We start from the raw sequence: 21,163 nt of genomic DNA, 5'->3' as shown, positions 1-21,163 counted from the left end.
AATGACCATTTTATTACCAAAAAAATACTTAAAACATTAAAAAAAAAACAATTTAATCATATTTAACTTCACCATTTTCACTGTGCAAGTATAGCAAATAAAGCCGGTCCATCACCACAAGCGATACTACTGTATGTATGGCCATCCTCACATAGTACGGGACGAAACCCTTCCAAAAGTACGAAAAACCCTTACGATGGAGGATATCTTCGATTATGTCTCTATAACTCACCCCTCTTTCTTTCACTTGGTACCTGCAAGATAAAGTCGAGGTTTTATCTAAGACACATGGTAGGTACCTTTTCTTGGAATAGAATATATTCCTTTCCTATTTATATTTCTTTAGACATTACTTAAAACTAGAATAATGTTTCTGTGATGTGAATATATGGCTTGGTTGGTAAATAAGTATTATTTCGATTATATTACATTTTCACTTAGTGCAAAAAATATATCCCTGTTTACAGAACCCATAGCTCATAGTTGCCTTGTTGATGTAAAATAGATTTGTAGTTTCTTCTCGCATATTGTAAAGAAGGTATTCACAAAATAAATAAATGCACAGCAGACTACGATATAGCAGAATGAGTAAACCTTGGAACCTAGGAACCTATTGTTAAGACAGTGGCAGATTGAGACTGTAAGCGCATCAGGTTGTGAATTCGATGTCCGCTCGTGGAAATGAAATATTTAATATTTTCATTTCGTCGCTCTGGTTACCATGCAACGCACGAACAAGCCTAGATGAATATCAACTCAAGACCCAAAACCAAAAATATGTTATTGTACCTTGTTTTCACCAAGTCTATAGGCAAGGAGACAAAGGCCGTAAAGAAGCTGGAAATCAAGGAAGTCGATATATGCAGCGTTAGTCCTTTACCCATGTCTCTCTCGCGAAAGATCTCTCTAACCTGAACGAAAAGTAAATGTTAATCAAATCATCATCAGTCAGAGGCTAGTCGTGGCGCACGTGTGACTATAAACGTGACTGGTTGTGGGTACGATTCCCGCTCTGGTGTCGGGGCATAGAGCGGCGTTGAGATGCGCCACTCAACTGACAATGCCTTCAGAATTCAGCGGAAAGCGGGAAACGCAGTTATTACTACTAGGGTTCCCTCTGCCTACCCTTCTGTATGCGAGATAGAGCGTGAAGCTGATTTTATTTTATCATCAGTATATATTATTTATTTTCTATTTTTACCATTGTTTCTTACACAATGAATAATTTTGCTTGATAGTTTAATTCACTGAGCATTAGCTACGCATTCACCTGCGAATAACTCTGTATTTGACCAATGCTGATCAACACCGACCGTCCTACGGTTAACGTGCCGCCGCGCCAGAGAGCTTTCACACCTTCCTCTTGACAAATCCTAATGATAGTGATAATCATTGACATCTATAACCAATTCTCTTATAATTATTAATTAGCAGATGTTTCTAGGTCCAAATTGCATCCATCGTGACGGTAAGGTTTTATCTCCCAGCATCACCACCGATTTTTTTTCAATAGAAATATTAAAATAAAAATTTAATTAAGGGGCTGCTGTAAGCTTCGAATACTAGGAATATTCGGCTTTCGGTAACGAGGCATAGCGCGGCTTTGAGCACCGCCATTTAACAAGAAATGGTTCTAAAATTCGGCGGTTAGTGGGAACGTAATACTAGGCTAACTCTGTCTATCCTGCTATATGCGGTATACAGCGTGAAAGTAAAAAATAATAATGTGCACTAAGCATTATTCGCTTTCTTATTATATTTTCGTAAAAAGGAAAAAAAGGCAAAAGTAATAATATGTAACAAAAAAATCACTTTGTAATCGCATGAACGGTCCCCCTGTATTTTTGGTCGCAGCTGCAAGTAATACACGGTTCCAGGGGCCCGTCAGCCATCAGTCTAACCAGCAGGACATCCGAGGGAGTCCCCGCTAGGGCTCCAGCTATACCAGCTGTCACACCGAAGACCAGTTTCTCTATTAGGATTGGACGTCTCTCCACTTTACTGTGAAATTTTATTCAATTTTTAGTTTCCCTAGGCAGAGGGAACCTAGTAATTTTAAGAGACTTCGTTCTCCACTGTCGCCAATTTTTAAAACATTGCGTATTTGGTGTTTAACTGTTGTATTTCACAATTCTTACGTTGTATTTAATTTCACGAGAGCGAAGAAATGTAAATAATTCATTGACCCGAATAAGACTCGAACCGCCATTGCGTTCACAGGCAAACACAGTCTTACTGAACGATGACGGTACAATATCACAATATACTAGACAGGCATGTTTAGGTAATCCCACTCGCCCAAAGCCTAGTTTCGTTTATACTATTCTAGACAACCAATAAATACCTGGTATAACGAAAAACAAGCATACCGTTGATAAATATTATACATGGCGTGATAAGCTCCAACCCTAGCCGTAGTATACGTGGTTTGCCTCATCAATCCCGCAGTCAATCCCGCATATAGAGCCCTGAAGCCTCTACATCGGATTATCTGCTGCGCCATATCACGCGTGGTGCAGTAGCGGGACAACAGTTGTAGACGCACTTTGATTAGGTCCAGCGGGTGCACTATTGTCGTTGCGATCATGCTACAATTTTTTAATTATATAATTATGTATCTACACATATTTTTTTATATATTTAAACATTATTAATTAAGATACAATATTATTTTGTTTTTAGCTTCACAAATATTATAGGAGAGTAGGTAGAGAGACGTTCTACCCAAATTCAAGACACATGTGCTTAGTGGCGGTAGGTACACAACGACGCACTTTGCCTTAACAGATTGGGATAATGGAAGTTTTCAAAGTTTTTTTTATAAATTTTTGAAAGTTTTCCAATGTAAAAAATATTACATATTTAGTGTTGGTAAAACCTAGTCAATCAATCGTCAATCTTTCTGTAAGCAGACCGGGGAGACTGAAAGTATATTTGAGTAAATTGTTACACGTTGAGTAAATTTAAATTCTTTTAAAATTATTAAATAGTACTTAAGAATTATTATTGTAAATACACACCCTGAAACTCCTCCTAAGGCCATAGCAACGTACCATGGAGCTTTTTTCTGCAATGCATTTTTATCTTGATTTTGTGACATCGTTTGAACATGATTGAAGTATTTTACTTTGTTTTATTAATAAAATCTGTGTATTTCTTTAAAATATATTTAACTCATAATTTGCGGACATGTTTGTTGTTTTACGTCAAACTGTTGTCAAAATGGACGATGAATTCTTCTTTTTTTTTATGGCGTGTCAGAGAAATTGAGCAAATGATTATTATTTTCTATAATTATTTATTTTATTATTTTTTTAACACTTTTACATTTTATCCCGCTTAATACGGGATAGACAGAGGGAGCCTATTGTTCAGTACTGTTCTTTACTTCCCGCCCGAATTCTACACATTCTTTGTTGTTTTGCCCATGGTTATTTTAATAGGACATTTTAAATTTATTTTATTTAGATAATGAAAATTATATTGTTTTCGTTAGGTAACTGATATTTCTAAAGAGAAAAAAAATGCAAATAAAACACATTTTTGATAACAAAGTTTAATAGCAACAACAATTTATGTTAGTCACAAAATTGCCTCTAAAAATATATGTGGAATTACATTTGCATAAATTACGCTTCACTTCCAAAAATATATTTACAGTATACAGTTTATTTATTAAACTTCATTTTTAAATTTATAAAATTCTTGGTAAATTATTCACTTTAATAATTATTATCATTTTCAACTTACAATGTATGAATGTGATAATGCAATATCGATTTCCAATTTTTTTTATTATTTAATCATGGCGTTAGATTACACAATGATAAAAAATGATCATGTTAATTAAATAATTCAATAAAAAAAGAAATCGATATAGATATATCGATTTTCTGTTCTTTATAATAGCTATCTTATAATCTCAGCACATCATGACAATAAAATAATAGTTTTTTTTACAAATTCAATATTATTTAAGAAAACCTTTTTTAAACAATATACTGTAAATACATTTTCACCTATGTCTAGACACATATCTATAAAAATGCATGCTAATGAGATACATGCAGCTACCAGCAAAATCTACAAACTTCCACGATTCCTACGTATAAGTGGACATTTAAAAAAAAGGTTTACTGGAAAACAGAAAATACGTTTATCTTGATCTTAACAAAATAAAATATAATTAAAAATATACATATATTATTCATTTATTTTTTAAAGATAAAGTAGAACCTTTATTCCGTTCTCTCTTTTTTTATATGTCCATTTAAGCATGGGGACCATAGAATTGTTTATAAATCAAAAAAACATAAACAATCAGAATAAAAATATTTCTAAAAATAAATCTTTGAACACTAAAAGCATTTAACATAATAGCCATACGTCATAAATAGATTCTATTAGTATGTTTCACATTTTTTTAGTTTCAGGGACCCCGCGTAGTAAGAGGGAACCTATTCACAAGACGCTCCGTTCTCAACGCACCGACTAATTTCACGTTTTTTACACCCTTTTTGTAAACGGGGAAAACCCCATAAAATAACACATTTCATTAAAATGTGCATATCGATCAAAATTATTGAATTTATAAATAGATGTTTTTAAGTAACTAAGTTTGTTTCTTTTATTTCAGCCTCAAGTTTTATTTCGCATATAGCAGGGTTAGGAATGCGTTCGCCAATTTCCACCAATCTCCTAAATTCGAGTCCTTGCGCATGGAGTGGCGTAACTCAACGCCACCCTTCGTTTTAATAAAGTCGGTAATTATAAATTATATAGATCAATACAGCATACATATTATAATTAAATAGCAAATAAAGTAAAAAGACATTACATATATAAATGTCTTAAAATAATTTGTACATTATATAAAATTAATAATGCGAGCGGGCGTATATTTGGCACTGACAAAATACTAATATTAATGAAATTATAAATAAATTTGTGCTTTTTTATAAAAAAAGTAATAAATAAAACATACAAAAGCATTTTTAAGTTTAACTATAAAATCAAAATTGGCAGTTAAATACACATAAACTAGTATAAAATTATAAACATGGATAACTAATGGTCGTTATATTTAAATAGAGATGTTTATAAATTTTATTGTCATATTTTCATTTTTTCATAAGAAAAAATATATAAAAGAATATATTCAAAAGGATACGAGAGAGACGATCGTTAATCTCATAGCTTAATATTCTCTAAAAAACAAAACAGCATAAAAAACGAAATGGTGACCAAATGTCAACTGTCAAAAAATACAGACAAAAAAGAACAGAGTATAAATAAATAGATAATAAATAATAAGGAAAATATAGTCGAGAGCGAAACATTTTCAACAATCCATGTGTTATAAGCTCATTGTAATAATCTTTATTCGAATCTTTTTACGTTTCTGTAGTCGTCGTACATCTGAAATACAAAAAGTTTTTTATATTGTACACTTATTAAAGACAGATCAAAATGTTACGAGATTCTGGATTTCTGAATGGGGAAGGCGAAAATAAAAATCATCCCCACTGTACATGTAAAGGAGGCCCTAAGATTTTTAAAATTATCTTTCCACTTTATATGGGTTTAATTAACATACTCATGCCAAATAACAACTTTCTAGTACGAATAGTACTAGAAAGAACAGACGGGCCAATGGACATTGGGGAACCTATAATAATTGCTGTTGTTGATTAAGGAACTCTAAAAAAATATAAAATAATAACAATAATAACAAAAAATCTCACCATTTACATATATTTAAAATAAGCAGCATTCATTTGCTCCAAAAATATAAACGTCAACACAGTATGGGGTCCCAATCTCGCATAATATGGTAAGAAACCTTTCCATAGTGAGAAAACACCTTCGTTCTTTATTAAACTTGTTACAACGTTTAGTTGAGATTGGCCTTTCGCTGCGTTTTGGATTCTGAAATAATGTTATTTATTTAGTTTTATATAGTAGGTTTGACGAGTCGTGGCCAAACTGAAATTAAACACTAAGTTCCCTCTGCCTAACCTGCTGTGTGCGGGATACAGCGTGAAGCTGATTTTAATGTTTATAGCTAACATTATACCAGTAGTTATAATATTATAAGAAAAGTAAACAAATAAAGAATTTATAAAGCCAAATAAGTTTATATTATAAATGCAATCCAATTTCCAAACGAAATATGCTTATAATCCAAAATCTATATAAAAAATTAAAAACTGGAATCAAACCAACAACCATCACACTCAATAACTAAATCCAAATATCTTCCAAAATCTCCCAAATCTTACCTAGTCTTTATAATGTCAACGGGCATAGAAGCGATGGTAGTAACAAGACCGGAGACCATTGAAGCGCAGAAATGTAGGAAAATACCATCTGGCACGTACGTCCCGAATATTTCTCTAGCCTGTAAAAAATATAAATAAATTAATCTATAATGTGTTGTGAGTTCGATCCCACCAGTGGGAAAGAAATATTTAATATTTTCATATCTTCACTCTTTATTAATCCCAAAATATTTATACTAATTTTAGAACATATAAAAATATAAACCAACCCAATATTATCATATAAACATACCTGTGAGTAAGTACCGAGCTGTGCCGCGTTGACGACCATGGCGCGCGCCACAGTGGGCGTGGCCCCGCGCCACAACTTCAATGCACCTTCTTCTCGTATTATCCTAAAAATACAAAAGAAACAATTTTTTTAAATATATTTTCTTCACGCTGTATCCCGCAGCAGGATATGCAGAGGGAAAATATATCATTTTATTTTCCCTAAATAAATATTTCATTTTTCGAGTCGGGATCGAACGCACAACCAGTCGGTTTACAAGAACACTTTGTGCTCCTGCACCACTACTGGCCAATATTTAATTTAAGTTATTAAATGGTAATAATTATATCTTTTTTCAGCATAACGCAGGCAAAGAGAACCTGGACTCCATCCTGAATTCCAGATATTCGTGGTTGAACAAATATGGGAGGGGGGGGGGTCCGTGTGGTCTATGCTCAACCCAGGATAGTATTGTGTGCATAGTATAAACAACATTATTTACTATTATGGCATAATACCTGAGAAGTGCATCTAGAACATTCTTGTAATTTCTTCGTTGTTCCTTTGGTAGTCTCCCATCAGCGGTCATACGGATGAGAGCTACCTAAAAATATAAAAAATACAAATTAAGATAGATAGATAAATGCTACTTTTACGCTCTGATTCCTCTAGATCAGACGACAAAAATATTTTTATCATAGCATAAACTTGACCGTCTTAGCGCAGCGAGCAGTGTTTGTCTGTAAACGTAACGGTTGTGTTCATTTGGGAGAATCAAATCGTTGGGGAATAGACTATTTTAAATTCTTCGGTCTGCAACGCTGCTCTTTGTCTTCGGTCAGAAGACAAAGAGCAGCGTTGAACCATTCAATTCTGAAAGACCAGGAGGTCCGCGTGGAACAGAGTATCCTAAGCTTAATATTATTTCAAAGTTGACCAGAATAACGCTGATATAATTTAAAATATACCATGTACTTTCTTTTTTCATTGGAGTTTTTATTTATTAATTTGGATATTATAAAACAATTTCAATTACTGTTAATTTATAGAAACTTCATGGTATTGCATATTCCGGGTGAAGGGCACTTGTTAGTTTGTGAATTTTAACCTAATCTATCCAAAATGGTAAATAGAAAGAAAACATCAACTATTAAAAGTATAAATTGAGGTCCGCCATGTAACATGTCTAGGCATTTCTCGAGAGTTCGAGCCTTGGACTCAATTCTCATTAACGGAAGTTTCTTAATGAGAACCGAGTGTTTTAACACTAGATTCCCATGTTCCCTCTGCCTACCGTGCTATGTGCGGAAGAAAAATAAAAGAAATGCTCTTCATTTCATAACAAAATAATATTAACCTAAACAGTGTTTTTCATATAAAATTTATCGCAAAAAGTCGCAACTTGGATTAAGTTGTAGCGACAGCCATATAAAATATAGGATAAGGAAATATAGCCATGGAAAATTGCATTCGTAAATTTTTCACAATTACTTTAATCATAAAGTAAACACGTTTCTAATTTTAACAGAATAAAGTATAATATTGACGTCAGCGATATTAAAACCTGTAATTCATGTTTTTTTTATCCAAAGGCAACATATCAACATAGGATAGACAAATGGAACCTGGTGTTAAAATACTTCCGTTCCCCACTTTCCACTGGATTGCAATCACTGTGTTAACGGGCGGGGCTTAACGCCGCCTTGTTGCCAGAGGGAGAAAGTGAAAATATAAAATATTTAATTTTGTCAGTATTGGAAACTAACCCACACCTATATATAGGCCGTACTGCACACTGCTATAAACAACATTACCTCAGCTGGAGTGCCAACAAAAGCCCCGATCGACCCCGCAATTATGCCGAGGCACGTCTTCGTGGCGAAACCAGGTGCTGCACCTGCATTACGCCTGAAATAAAACAATTACAAAAAACTGGAGTGGTTCCAACATTTTTGTAAACTATATTTTGGAATAAGAATCTATGTTATATCTATAGATATAGTATATCTATATATGCTAGAGGACAGCCGTGGTGGACAGGGGCATAAGCGTGGGATTGTGAACGCATCAGGTTGTGGGTTCGATTCCCACTCGAAGAAATGAAATATTTAATGTATACATTTCACTGGTAACGATGATAGCAGGATCTTACGTTTTACATGAAAATAGTATAGTCAATTATTATAGTTTGTTTGTTAGTTTTTTTTTTCATATTAACAAGGCGAGCACAAACTCTATAGGTTTACTAGTAGGAAGTCCAATATTCCATCAGCCATACTCCAATTCCATCATCAGACCAGCTCGATAGTACCATAACATTGTACTGTCATCTAATCTACATATAATTATCAAGTTTCATGATGATAGTAGAACAATTAGAAGTGCGTGTAATTGAAATTCTTAGATTTATTACACAGTTACAGCTCGACCTAATAAATGTTTGTTAATTAAGGTTGATAAAGATCGAGTCGTTGTGTTGAATTTGGCAAGTCTGACTTTCATCGCTGTAATTATAGGTTCGATACCCACTCGGCAAAATGTTAATATCAAAATTATCTATATGATAAAATGAAGAGCGGTATTCGATTCCGCTTTTAAAGTACAATGGCAGACACGAATACCCGTAAAGATCTCTTCGCCTCTAAATGAACCAAACTCCAAATGTTAAGGAAAGTTAGCCAAAATAATATAATGAAAACTGCATTTAAAAAGGTTAAGCCGTGTTCTTGTGACTTCTATTATATTGCTAGGTGCCTCCAATAAAAGATTTTCGCAAATAAATTTTATGTATTGCGACAGCGAATAATTATAATTTTAATAGTATAGATATCTATTATTCATATATTACTTTTACAAGAAAAACAAATATAAATGATAATCATCAAAATTCTACACTTTTACAAGTTCATGACCTAACCTTGCTTATATTATACTAAAAACTTAAAATCTCCGACGAATCCAACTAATTTACTTTACATATTACATATCTCTTTAAAGTCACATACGTTATCAGTAACAAAATACTATTATCACACAATAGCACTATTAAAGACAACTAAAGGTCATAATGTTATAATAGTATGGTGTAATACTGACAGTATTACATATTATTTTTACGACAAGACTGAATCGCTTACTTATTTAACTTCACGCTTTATCCCTAGCGGGGTAGTCAGAGAGAACGGAGAGCCATTCGCTACGGTCTCTAAATACCTCTTTCGCTTCGTCCACTGTCATCAACCTCTTCATACATGTCCTTCGGGGGGTCCTCATGCTTTATACGTGACCTTCCTCCAGTATCTTAGATAGATACTGTGTTTTCAAAGGTCAGCCGAGGTCTCCCGCTACCTCTTACCACCCACTTTTCCATCATAAATCTTTTTTGCCATTCTTTCATCATTCATTCCTTCGACGTGCCCAAGCCAGCTGAGCACGTTCTTCTTCAATCTCATCGTGACATCCTCGCTAGTACCTGCCATTCTGTTACGCTACGTTAACTTTTAAATATTTCTGAAATAAGTTCCTATAATTATTGATATGATAGAAAAATGATGACCTACAATATAATAGTCCTAAAAATAAATCACGAAACTCTCGTGACGCAAATACCAACAAAACAACGTTACTAACATAAACAAATGATAATTATAAAAAGTAATAAAGATATCTATAAGTCTTCTTTGTACAGTACGAATACTGAATAGTACTGCATTATTATTTTCAGGTTCTCTCTGTATCAGTGTGCATGTAGCAGTGTAGACAGAGGGAACCTAGCAGTGTTACTGTGTTAACAACCTTTCCCCAATTTTCATCTATTTTTCGAGATATTGCGTGTTGTGCGGAAATTAACACCATGTCGATTGGGAATCGAACTCACAACCGTCGCTTTTACAGTTAGATGCTATGCCGCTGCGCTACGACGACCTGCGTTATTATATTGTTTCATAATTTATTATTTAATCACATTTCACCTTGAGCTACAAATAAAGACCAATAAATACTCTAGTGGCCATTCCCACAGAGGCTACTAAACTGTGAAGGGCGAGAGCAAACAATTACATTTATCGTATTTATATAGCAAGAATTAAATAAAGATTATTTATTTCATTATTTTCAGCTTCATATATGCCGAATATATCGTGGTAAGAGTTGATTGGCGGAACTCAGCGCCGTGAAATAAAAGTATTGAATTGAATTCTTGATATATGGCGTTTCGAGCGTGCCAAAGAAATAAAAGTAAATACGAGTCTAGTATGTGTCAAACAAAACCTTAAAATATCTCTATTGAAACATGTAGGCGAAACAGTAAAGTTATTTTATGAAATATATAAAACATATTGACATAAATAAAAGTTTCCAAATAATTTGATTATTACATATTACAGTAAGCTTTTATGTAAATGAAAATATGAGACTAAACTATTTTATCAAACTGCTGTCTAACGTTTTAAAATCATTTTCACATTCAATAAAGTAGAGGCTGCCCTTATTTAGTTAGAACCTTAAATACTCAAGGCTGGTAATATTGCACAATATTTATCTATCACTTATAGTATCTGCAATGTCATATGATTCTAACTTACAAGCAAATGTTTAAGTAGCAAATTAAACAAAAATGAATGTTTCTAAAATATTAATTTATAAATATTATTATTATTTTATTTATTTTCACTAGGTTCCCTCTGCCTGCCTACCCTGCAGTGTTTATAGTGTGAAGCTGATTTATTTTTTAATATTTATACATGTGTCGTACATTCTAAGTGCCCCAAGTGTCACTGGAAAGGAAAGGAAAAGTGTGTTGCTAAATGATTAACTAGATGTAATTATAACCTATAATCTACCTAATAAATGGACACAAAATATTTTTTTTCATTGAACCATTAGTTCCTGACATTAGCATATTTAACCAAACAAGCTTTATAGCTCTATCTAATATTAACATAGTTATATATGTATATAAAAGTACACTGTAATATTAAAATATCAAATTCAAACTCTAATATATATTTTTTAATTATTTATAATAAAAAAATATATGTATTAGAGTTTGAATCAGTAATTCCTTGGAGTAATGTAGATTTGGATTTTTTTTCTTTAAATATGTGTTAAGCACACACATTTTTGCAATTATAAAAGTTAATTAATTTTTCTCCTTGGAGTTACATGTAATAAACACTGAATGAATGATTATTTTGCATTTTTTATGTATCATTTATCATTAGAGATATCTAATTTTTTTTGAATGACTATCATTAATGTAGTGTAGATATAACATATAAGTTATCTTTTTCTCTATCTAATATAATAAAATGAAATGATAAAGCAAATTTATGAATACAATTGTTTATACTCAAAGATAGATTATCTGTAAGCTGTGTCTAGTGCCAATGATATAATTTACAAAATTAGTTAACAGTTAAAAATTAAAAATTTAATAAAATTTAAATCCCACTTACAGCAGGGTAGGCAGATGAAACATAGTTTTAAGACACTCTGTTCTCCACTTTCTGCCGAATTCTGGGGACATTGCATGTTGGGTGGCGGAACTCAACGCCACTCTTTGCCTCATATAACATTGGTATAGATTATCAAGAATTATAATAATTTAGTACTTACTCTTTGTAAGCATCAAATAACAAATTATATATTCCAAGACGTGTAGTTGTGTATGTTGCTTGTCGCAGAAGCCCTGCTGATAGTCCTGTATATAAAGAGAAGAAGCCTTCTCTTGCAACAATTTCACCAGCTACAGCAAAGGAGGTTCTTCCACCTCCACTCAACTGCATTCGAGTTTTGATTAAATCTAATGGTTGTACTACACATGTTGCTGCCATACTGTTGAAGAGAAAATATAATATTATTACTATTTGTGAGTTTTAGGAGTTTTTACCCAGTGGGGATCCAAATTCAAAAGCAATTAATAAAAAATAAGTTAAAAAAAAAAACATATGCAATATATTAAGTAAAATAAGTTTAACAAATTAAGCTATTTTATGATTATTTTTATTTGTAATTATTATTATTCATAATTTTTTAAACAATTTTGTCATGAAAACTAAGGAAATTGTTGAAGAGCTAACCACTAAGTTTCTGGACTATGTTCAATGTATATAGCACAGTATGGACTTTGATCCATATTGAGTAATCTTAGCATACATTTTAATATAATGGTGCTAGGATTTCAGTATAATAATTATTAAATTCTAATATAAGCATTATTTTTCAAAGTCAACAATTTGTTAACAAGTTTCCAATCTCTTTAACAATAAAATACGTAACAGCTGCACGTATATAAATTTATTATATAGATATTAGGAACTAAAATGTTTAAATCCTATAACCTATGGTCTCTCATCCTAAAATATTTAGGCTTGACATGGTGACATTGATCTCAAAAAGACAAGGTTACATAAATAAAAATTGTACCCGGATAGACCTCCGAAAGCAAATTTAAGTCCATTTGGAATATATCGCTCTTTTGGAGCCGCATCGGCCTGTTGGCTCATCTTTGAGGTGGTAACTTTAATATTTATTCGATATTATGATGATGTTTAATCACTTTTTTCTGTAAATCTAGCTTCGTGCAGTTCTTAAAAGAACACTGACACTACGCTAAAAGTTAAATAGAACTGAATTTGTAAATTTGTCCTTTGAAGGTTCAAAACATTTCATTCTGACAGCTGACGTTTATATTTTATATATAAGCTGTATTATATGGAGTTAAATATTATTAAATGTTATATATAAATACTGTATGATTAAGCTGTAAACAGCATTAATAATGTTTATATTATGTTATTTTCATTTAATAAATCATTAACTAAAAAATACTTGCATAGATGGCGATACTTCCATTTTTTTAATTAATTTCAATTCAAAATTTCATTTTTTTCATAATATTCGTCTATTGACATAAAAGGTCAAGTTGTCTTGTATGCATTTTTGTAGTCTTTAGCAGTCGATTTTAATTGATTTGCAGGAAAACTCTTTGTATATATATCATTATAACAAATGTTTTTAAGCAATAAAAAAAGTATAAAGTGTTTATTCATTTTATTTCTGCATTTATATTTTATTATTATTATACCATTAATATTTCAAACTCTTTCAAAATAATTTCGAAGTATTATTTTAAGTATTATTATTACTTAATTTAAATGAAGTAATAGTACATCTGAATGATTGAGTTGAATTGAATGATAGAGTGAATTATTTTGGCTTTTTAATAAAAATCTGTTTAAAGCCAAATTTGAAATTTTCCGCCCATCTCAGTGCAGTAAATTTTAAATGTTGTTTATGATGGCCATACGATATATGGCAGCAGTATAGTTTTGTCCCTCCCATTTCTTTGTATGAACTATGAAGTGACCTGATTTTACCCTTTAGGTATAATAATTATATATTCTGTTTATATGTGTGTTATCTATGCTTATAAGTAAATTACTGAATTGTCAATTATCATATGTTTGTGTAAACCTAAACTGTAAATATATATTTAAATTTAACTTTCAAATTGCCTACCTTATTACTTTATATAATTATATTATTAACATTATTAATTCCGCTTGTTTTTTCCAATATACTTATATTCTTTGTTTTTGTTTATAGAGAAAACTAGTGTTAATACACTGCGTTCCCCAGATACCGCTTAATTTTAAGAGTCATTGCTTGTTGAGTGTTTGAACTCAACGCCAAGCTTTGTTACCAGAGCGAGAGAATGAAAATATTCAGTTTCCTCCAGTGGAATTGAACCCACAACCGTTGTGCTGTAAGCACACATATTGTCATAAAACGTTTACCTTTGTATTTTATGTATGATTTTATTTTTCAGAACAAGTTAAAACAAGTAAAATTAAATATGCATAAAACTCCTAAAAAACAAAATTTTAATGTTGATATTGACAAAATTGCATTAGAATGTGCAAGGTTTATTGTTTGTTGCGAAGGTAGCAAAAGTTGTATAAGAAAAACGGAAATAATTAAACACCTTGAGTCAACACAAAATATGCCCAGAAGTTTCTATAAACAAGCAATTCAAAAAACTGAAGAAATATTAAAAAGAGTATGTTCAATCTATTACTATTTATTATTTATCAGTAGTACTAATAACACTGCTAATAACATTCAAAATGTAAGCTAAGAATGCTAAGAAAGCTAGGAATAAAGGGGGTATATGCTCAATTTGCTAAATAGAGACAGGGCATACGGTCCATCAAGGAGACAGTAAGTTTTTAAATAGCAGGTTATTATCAGCCAGCTTGATTTTCACCTTGTATTTCCATGTCATTGTGTGATCTGAGCAAATACCTGGATATTTAATTCCTTGTGTTGAAGGTCAATGTCAATGTAGGCCACATTGACTGGGTGATGGGCTAAACTTATTGAAATACATGAATTTTTACATTTAATGTATGTATAAGTTTCATTTCCTTTCTCTGGTAGAAGCAATATCTCAAATTTTCAAGGATATAATAACTTGTGTCTTGATTTTTTTCTTCAAAAATATTTAAATTTTATTAGTATAAACCAATATACTTATAGAAAAGAAACTTTATAATTAATATTATGTGGATACCTTCCATGCCATACATAAAATTTTATGCATATATAAGTAAATAGTAAACCAAATCCATTTACTTATTGTTATATTATAGCCAATTTATACAATATCTAAATAAATTGTAGCCTATGTGTTATTCTTATGTATAAGCTACATATACTGCAAAGTTTCATCTTAATCCATTCAATAGTTTTTGCCTCATCTGTTTAATTTTGTTAATCAGTTACACTGCTACATTGAATTCTGCCACTCAATATGCAATGCTTCCAGAATATGGCAGAAAATAGTGAACAGAAGTGTCTTAATGAGAATGAAGTTCCCAGGTTCCCTCTGCCTGCCCTGCTCTGTGCGGGATACAGTGTGTACCTAAAAAAATAACTAACTATATAATTTCAGGTATATGGCTACAAATTGGTTTCTATTACAGACGATACTTACATAGTAATTTTGAATGAGCCATGTGAGAAACATAAAGATTTTTACGATGAAGATGTAAGAAGACTCTTGATAGTTACACTCACTCATATATTTATGTCTGGCGGTACTGTTACTGAAGGTAAGGCAAAAGAAACACATTATTTAAAAACTTTTTTTATAAAGATGTAATTATTTTTAAAGTATTTTTCTTTCCTAAGTGTGAAATTATATTTTGAAGACGTGAAGAGAAATACTTATTTTTTGTTTATTTTTTAGCTTTACGCAGTATCCTCCACATAGCATCACAGGGAGAAGAAATCTGGCAACCTGACGTTAAGATACTCCGGTGCTAACCGGCGGTGACTGGTTCTAATAAGACACTTCTGTTCTCCACTTTCCACCATATTCATATTCAATTCATAACCTGTGCAGTCACACACTAGTGCCCCTGCTCACGACTGGACTTTAAATTTACAGAAACAAATTAACCCAATAATTATTTCATGGGCTGTTTTATAATAACTTTTTTTTTTTTCCAGACAATATGATATTGTTCCTGAAACAGGCTCGACTAATTGAAGAAGTGGATGATAAAAAAAAGATACTTTTACTGACTAAAGTTTTCACTAAACAGCTATATTTAGAGCACACTAAGGTATGCTATAAACCCCTGATGAAGACAGGGTTGTTATAAGGTTGACGTGTCTGTCTGTGTGTGGTGTGTTTATGTATGTCTGTCTGTGCCATACTAACTCCCAAAAGGATGAAATGATTTTGATTAGATTAAGTTTTTTCTATTTGAAAAGTGTTCTTAGACATTATTCAAGAAAATATAATCAGCCGTATCAAATTTATCAGCTCTTTTCTAGCTGTTCACTTATTTTTTAGAGATTTTTGTTTTGAGATATTCCTTAATTTTAAATTAACTTTTTTTTTATTAACTTTTTCATTTTATGTATTTCAACCATGACTGATATTATTATCGTCATGATAATTGATAAAATTAGATAGTAAGGAATAAAAAAGTCTAAGATGCCGTTGCACAGTGGATTGCATTCCAATATGAGGATATGATTTTTTTAATTTCTCTGTTTTTGTAACACGATAAAGCGTGGGGAATAGACTGTCCTAACACTAGGTTACCCTCTACCTACCCAGCTATATGCAGAATGCAGAGTGAAGGGAAAGAAGAAATAGATTTCAAATTTAATAAATTTAGCAATAAAAGATAATATATTTTTGTTAACAGAAAACACAAGATGATGAAAGTATTAACGTTTTCCAATGGGGCAAGAGAGCCGAGCATGAAATACCAAAGATGTTGCTTCTTAACAAGATGTCTGAAGTGAGTATAGTATGATCAATGCGCTGTGGCCACTCTGAAGCTGGCTGTAGATGGCCGCATAGATTTTTGATTTATTCCCAAGTTATAATGTGCAAAAATACTGAAAAAGAAATACTTCATAGTTGCCACTACTTGTCGACTGTACACTGCTATTCATTATTTAAAATAAAACAGTGAGCCTATTGTAGTGCAGTGGGACAGCTTCTTTACTCGATGGTCGTGGGTTCAATGCCCACTTGGGGGTACGAATTATTCTAGTTAATCTAGTCTTATAAGAAGTAATAATGGGCTAATCTGTTCAAGATTTTATGGATTTCCTCGACGCTTTATTATGGACTAGCGAGCCAAACGCCCGCTTAAGTTTAATATATTATGGTCAAGCGAACAGGCGATAAAGCCTTATTAAGAAAATGTATAAAAATTTTAATGTACCGGGATTTGAAGCCGCGCTTCTTTGGAAACCGTCCAAGCGCTTTGACTAACTAAGCCATACATTCTGGTGAACGTAGCGACGGCATCCAAAGGGGCGCGCGTTTGAATCCTGCAACGCTCATATTTTTGTATGTTTTCTTAATAAATATTTTTCTTTCCTAAGTGTGGAATAACACTAAAAAATGTTAAAAGCGATAAAGCCCCCAAAAGTGAATATAAAATCTAAAATATTTTGTATTCATTTTATTTCAGGCATTAGAACAAGCACCAGAATTTTGGCGGATTCAGTACGAAGCGGCTACTTCCCAACAAAATGCACAGAGAACTGTTTAATATATTTTTCCACTTATGGTTTAGTGGTGATAAATTGGTTGGTAATGAAAGTGGTTTCCAATACAGGTAAGGATAATGATTGAAGGTGTTTATCGAACCTGTGCTTGTTTTGTTTTTTATTACGTAAGCTGATATTTAATATGTGGCGCCCTTAGAATAACAATAATTTATTTGAAAACATGTTAATATTATTCATAAAAAAAGCACAGCATTAAAAAAGCTATATACTATATGATGAATATGATTCTAAACAAGTGTAATTTTTTTATAAGATTTTATAAATAAATGAAAATATCCTCAATGGTTTTTAGTTTTATTTACAAAAGGAACTATTTCTTATAAAAGTATTTGACCTATATAAAACTAGTGGGTAAAGTAATATTATAATTTGATACATATAACATATTTACAAATATATCTGTATTGTCATATAAATAAAATTTTAAAAAGATTAAAATGTTATTTACTATACTACGAGATGATGAAATTATGGAAATTAATTTAAAAACTAATTTTTAACTAAACTTAAATATGTTATTTTGGCGGTCTAATTGTAAGTTTTGTCAACGTAGGCTTTTACGTTGGGGATTGAGTACACAGCATCGGCGACTTGTTTAATACTTGGGTACTGCTTCTCTAAGTCGGGCATCTGAAGCATGGTCTTGAGATGGGATAACTTTCCAGCTAAGATAAAATCGGCCCACGTGAGCTGTAACATGAAAAATTACATTAACAACGTCAATACATAGAGGCCGTCATGGCTCTGCTCAGCACAAGGCTGTGACCTGACCTGACAGTTGTGGGTTCGATTTCCACTCGAGGAAATTAATTATGATTTCTTAATACGAGTATTATGAATTCTTCGCTCTGGTGCTCGTGAAGCCTGGCGTTGAGTTCGCCACTCATAATAATGCCCCTAAAAATTCGGCGGGAAGTAGGGAAAGGAGTGTCTTAACACTAGGTTCCCTCTGTCTACCTTGCTGTATACGGGATACAGCATGAAGCCAAATACATAAATAAGGTAGCTAAGTTCAATTTGAAACTGATGCGTAACACAACGGATTTAACGTGTTTTAACAAAAGGCTCTCTGAACACGTTGCATATAATAGAGAAAGGAGTATATAAAAGCGCGGTGTTGAGTGCAGTCACTCAACACGCAATACCTCCAGAATTTGGCGGGAATTGGTTCCCAGGTTCCCTATATATACCCTGCTGCGGGATACAGCCTAAGGCTAAAAAATACTTACTTTTCCATTAGCAACGTGTCCGTTGTTCTTCTTGATGATCTCATCTAATTTGGCTAACCATATCGGGTAGATGGATTGACTGTATTCCTTGTGTTTTTGGTTTTTAATGGCCTGGTCTTCTTCGTAGTGGACGGACGCCGCTTCTATAAATAAAATAGGTATATAAAAACATGTCTGGAGGTAAAAAACAAATACTTAAAAGGAAAAATAAAGTTAATACTATATTATTTTTAATAAAATCAAATGGCACGAGCCAATCGATATGTCTAGGTCCTCAGCAACTTCACTAACGGTGATTCGTTCACGTCTTCTCGGCCTTTTGAACATTTTGTACCAACGATAAACGTTGCTTCGGTCCAAGGTAGCTTCTCCGTATGCCACAGTCAACATTCGGAATGCATCCGCGCACTTAATGTCGTTTTTCACACAAAATTTGATACAGGCTCTTTGATACATTTTTTTTAATAAGCAAAATACGAAGACCCACCAAAACAGGTTCAAGTAAAACAGCAATTAACTAAACATTAAAATTTTGAAAATGAAATCACCACGCAATATCTCAAAAATATATTTATTAAATCTAGGGTTCCAGGTTCCCTTTGCCTATTATGTGCGTGATGCAGCGATAATAAAATAAAGATAAATTAAACGTACTTAAGCGTAGATCCGTAATGAATTGAACATTTTGGTCAATTTCGAAGTCTTCTTCGATATCCTTGCCGCCGAGCCCGAACTTCTGGCCGAGGTAGCGGGTAATGGCTAGACTTTGCGCGTACTTCTTGCCATCGATCTCCAATACGGGTATGGTTCCGAAGGGAGTCGCTAAATAAAGAAAATAAGTTTAATATTTAAATAAATAAATGGTATGTCATAATGGCACATCGTCTGACTGTAAACATGACTTATGTTCGATTCCCACTCCGGGAAAGCTATGAGCGGGATCTGTCGCCACACATTTCTTAAAAATTTTGATTTTGAAAAGAGCAACTGTTGAGTTTCTTGCCGGCTCTTCTCAGCAGAACTGCCTTCCGAACCGGTGGTAGCTTTTTGTTCATATGTTCATTCGACGATTCAAAAGTGCTTATAATAATTGCCTATTTGAATAAAGAATATTTTGAATTTGAATTTCCATTCTATTAACTTACTTGGTTTAACAGAAGGCCATTGTTCTTCGGTGATACGATTGTCTGTCCATTCTTCTCCACTGTACGCGAGTAGCAGCCTGGGTGGCTCTCCAAGGGACTTGATGTCTTTAAAGTAATTGTATACGATTTTCGGCATTGTGCTGTAAAATAACAGTTCTTTTATCAATATTTGAACAGAAGCCGTCATGGCGCAGTGGAACGGCGTCTGAATGTAAGAGCGATGATAGTGTGTTCCATTTTCGCTCGAGGGATTAAAGCGTTTCTTTTTCCGCTTTGGTAAAACAAAGCCCGTTACGTTACTCAAAGCGTAGTATTTTGAGAGTGTCTTATCACTTAAATCGTGTAGCTGGGAAAACAATTATGGATTCATGTCCTTGTGTAAATGAAAAAGTGATAGAGTTCAACTTTTACTATGTAGGTAACATAAACATGTTATTTTGAAAAATGGTACATTTCTTATTTAGAAAATGCATAAACATTTGAACATAGCGGGATTTGAACCCGCGCTTTGAAGACCACTAGCAAGTAAATAAGGCGCGCGGGTTCAAGCTCTACTACACACAAATGTTTATACTTTTCTAAATACGTGTTTTGTCCTAAATGTGGAATCTCTTCAAAGGTGTAAAAAAGGTACAGTTATTAGAGTACATCAAAAATAAAGAAGGGGAAAAAATATTCACATCGTTGTAGCTATTAAAAAGTGTACTAATATATGTCTAATTTGAAAATAAATTAGATATTGTGTATATAAATTAGATCTAAATAAATTCGATATTATAAGAAGTAAATTTTACTTATTAAGTAAAATAAAAAAATATAAATATTTGAGGGTAAAAATTGAGTAACGTAATTTATTAAAACACTCAATTATTGAGCGTAACTATAAATTATGCATAAATTATCTACAGAGCCATATATCTTATAGATAATCTATAAATGATGATTAATCTATGATAATGATAAATATTGTAATGAACTTACATAGATTTATATGAACGTTGACTGTTGTTAGATCACCACACACACACTGCTTGATGAAAGTAATGAATGATACTGAGTCAGTCCTTACTAAATATATACCGTGTATACTTGTTCGCGATTAGATAAATCTCTCAAATTTAATCCTTCATT

The 21,163-nt window shown here is 32.4% G+C and overlaps 4 protein-coding genes across 6 annotated transcripts; 1 reads left to right on the top strand and 3 right to left on the bottom strand.

The window, feature by feature from the left end:
* Positions 1–52: 52 nt before the first annotated feature.
* LOC146539216 (mitochondrial 2-oxoglutarate/malate carrier protein-like) lies at positions 53–3,196 on the bottom strand. Its single transcript, XM_085185970.1, has 6 exons — positions 3,021–3,196; positions 2,370–2,588; positions 1,813–2,001; positions 1,271–1,373; positions 790–911; positions 53–254 (listed from the first exon to the last, which is right to left on the bottom strand). Exons 1-6 carry the CDS (start codon positions 3,098–3,100, stop codon positions 53–55), a joined length of 915 nt encoding a protein of 304 aa, XP_085042096.1. The 5' UTR covers positions 3,101–3,196.
* A 344-nt stretch (positions 3,197–3,540) lies between these two features.
* Positions 3,541–13,219, bottom strand: LOC146539215 (mitochondrial 2-oxoglutarate/malate carrier protein-like). The gene is made up of 8 exons (XM_085186058.1): positions 12,979–13,219; positions 12,169–12,387; positions 8,367–8,460; positions 7,071–7,156; positions 6,574–6,676; positions 6,282–6,400; positions 5,745–5,928; positions 3,541–5,418 (listed from the first exon to the last, which is right to left on the bottom strand). The coding sequence occupies exons 1-7, from the start codon at positions 13,056–13,058 to the stop codon at positions 5,748–5,750; spliced, it is 882 nt and encodes a 293-aa protein (XP_085042184.1). The 5' UTR covers positions 13,059–13,219; the 3' UTR covers positions 3,541–5,418; positions 5,745–5,747.
* Positions 13,220–13,825: 606 nt separating this feature from the next.
* LOC146539214 (non-structural maintenance of chromosomes element 3 homolog) lies at positions 13,826–17,940 on the top strand. Of its 3 annotated transcripts, none has more exons than XM_085186063.1 (6): positions 13,826–13,938; positions 14,384–14,614; positions 15,509–15,668; positions 16,069–16,184; positions 16,779–16,874; positions 17,559–17,940. In XM_085186063.1, the coding sequence occupies exons 2-6, from the start codon at positions 14,411–14,413 to the stop codon at positions 17,637–17,639; spliced, it is 657 nt and encodes a 218-aa protein (XP_085042189.1). In that variant the 5' UTR covers positions 13,826–13,938; positions 14,384–14,410; the 3' UTR covers positions 17,640–17,940. The 3 variants fall into 3 exon arrangements, with proteins under 3 accessions (XP_085042189.1, XP_085042188.1, XP_085042187.1); XM_085186062.1 differs by having other exon boundaries at positions 13,911–14,035; XM_085186061.1 differs by lacking the exon at positions 13,826–13,938 and having other exon boundaries at positions 14,095–14,614.
* On the bottom strand, positions 17,939–21,130 carry LOC146539213 (glutathione S-transferase 2-like). Its single transcript, XM_085186073.1, has 5 exons — positions 21,014–21,130; positions 20,033–20,172; positions 19,542–19,709; positions 18,888–19,030; positions 17,939–18,348 (listed from the first exon to the last, which is right to left on the bottom strand). Exons 2-5 carry the CDS (start codon positions 20,166–20,168, stop codon positions 18,187–18,189), a joined length of 609 nt encoding a protein of 202 aa, XP_085042199.1. The 5' UTR covers positions 20,169–20,172; positions 21,014–21,130; the 3' UTR covers positions 17,939–18,186.
* Between the last annotated feature and the right edge of the window lie 33 nt (positions 21,131–21,163).

Source organism: Heliconius melpomene, chromosome 5 (genome assembly GCF_056956725.1).
Source record: "Heliconius melpomene rosina isolate 202511_hmr_F chromosome 5, ASM5695672v1, whole genome shotgun sequence".
Lineage (NCBI taxonomy): Eukaryota > Metazoa > Arthropoda > Insecta > Lepidoptera > Nymphalidae > Heliconius > Heliconius melpomene.
The sequence above is the reverse complement of the archived record's forward strand: the minus strand, read 5'-3'. Positions and strand labels throughout refer to the sequence as shown.

What these genes read in the sequence shown, in the direction of transcription:
- LOC146539216 (XM_085185970.1), bottom strand. Translation starts at nt 3,100, where the DNA reads ATGTCACAAAATCAAGATAAAAATGCATTGCAGAAAAAAGCTCCATGG. An exon ending in ATGTATAATATTTATCAACG is followed by an intron (nt 2,002 to 2,369) that starts GTATGCTTGTTT and finishes AAAATTTCACAG; the next exon opens with TAAAGTGGAGAGACGTCCAA. An exon ending in ATAGACTTGGTGAAAACAAG is followed by an intron (nt 255 to 789) that starts GTACAATAACAT and finishes TTTATCTTGCAG; the next exon opens with GTACCAAGTGAAAGAAAGAG.
- LOC146539213 (XM_085186073.1), bottom strand. Translation starts at nt 20,168, where the DNA reads ATGCCGAAAATCGTATACAATTACTTTAAAGACATCAAGTCCCTTGGA. An exon ending in ATGGCCTTCTGTTAAACCAA is followed by an intron (nt 19,710 to 20,032) that starts GTAAGTTAATAG and finishes TTCTTTATTTAG; the next exon opens with CGACTCCCTTCGGAACCATA. An exon ending in GACACGTTGCTAATGGAAAA is followed by an intron (nt 18,349 to 18,887) that starts GTAAGTATTTTT and finishes TTCATGTTACAG; the next exon opens with CTCACGTGGGCCGATTTTAT.
- LOC146539215 (XM_085186058.1), bottom strand. Translation starts at nt 13,058, where the DNA reads ATGAGCCAACAGGCCGATGCGGCTCCAAAAGAGCGATATATTCCAAAT. An exon ending in TTATTTGATGCTTACAAAGA is followed by an intron (nt 8,461 to 12,168) that starts GTAAGTACTAAA and finishes GTTTTATTTCAG; the next exon opens with GCGTAATGCAGGTGCAGCAC. An exon ending in AGCTCGGTACTTACTCACAG is followed by an intron (nt 6,401 to 6,573) that starts GTATGTTTATAT and finishes TATTTTTTACAG; the next exon opens with GCTAGAGAAATATTCGGGAC.
- LOC146539214 (XM_085186061.1), top strand. Translation starts at nt 14,363, where the DNA reads ATGTATGATTTTATTTTTCAGAACAAGTTAAAACAAGTAAAATTAAAT. An exon ending in TGGCGGTACTGTTACTGAAG is followed by an intron (nt 15,669 to 16,068) that starts GTAAGGCAAAAG and finishes TTTTTTTTCCAG; the next exon opens with ACAATATGATATTGTTCCTG. An exon ending in TTCTTAACAAGATGTCTGAA is followed by an intron (nt 16,875 to 17,558) that starts GTGAGTATAGTA and finishes ATTTTATTTCAG; the next exon opens with GCATTAGAACAAGCACCAGA.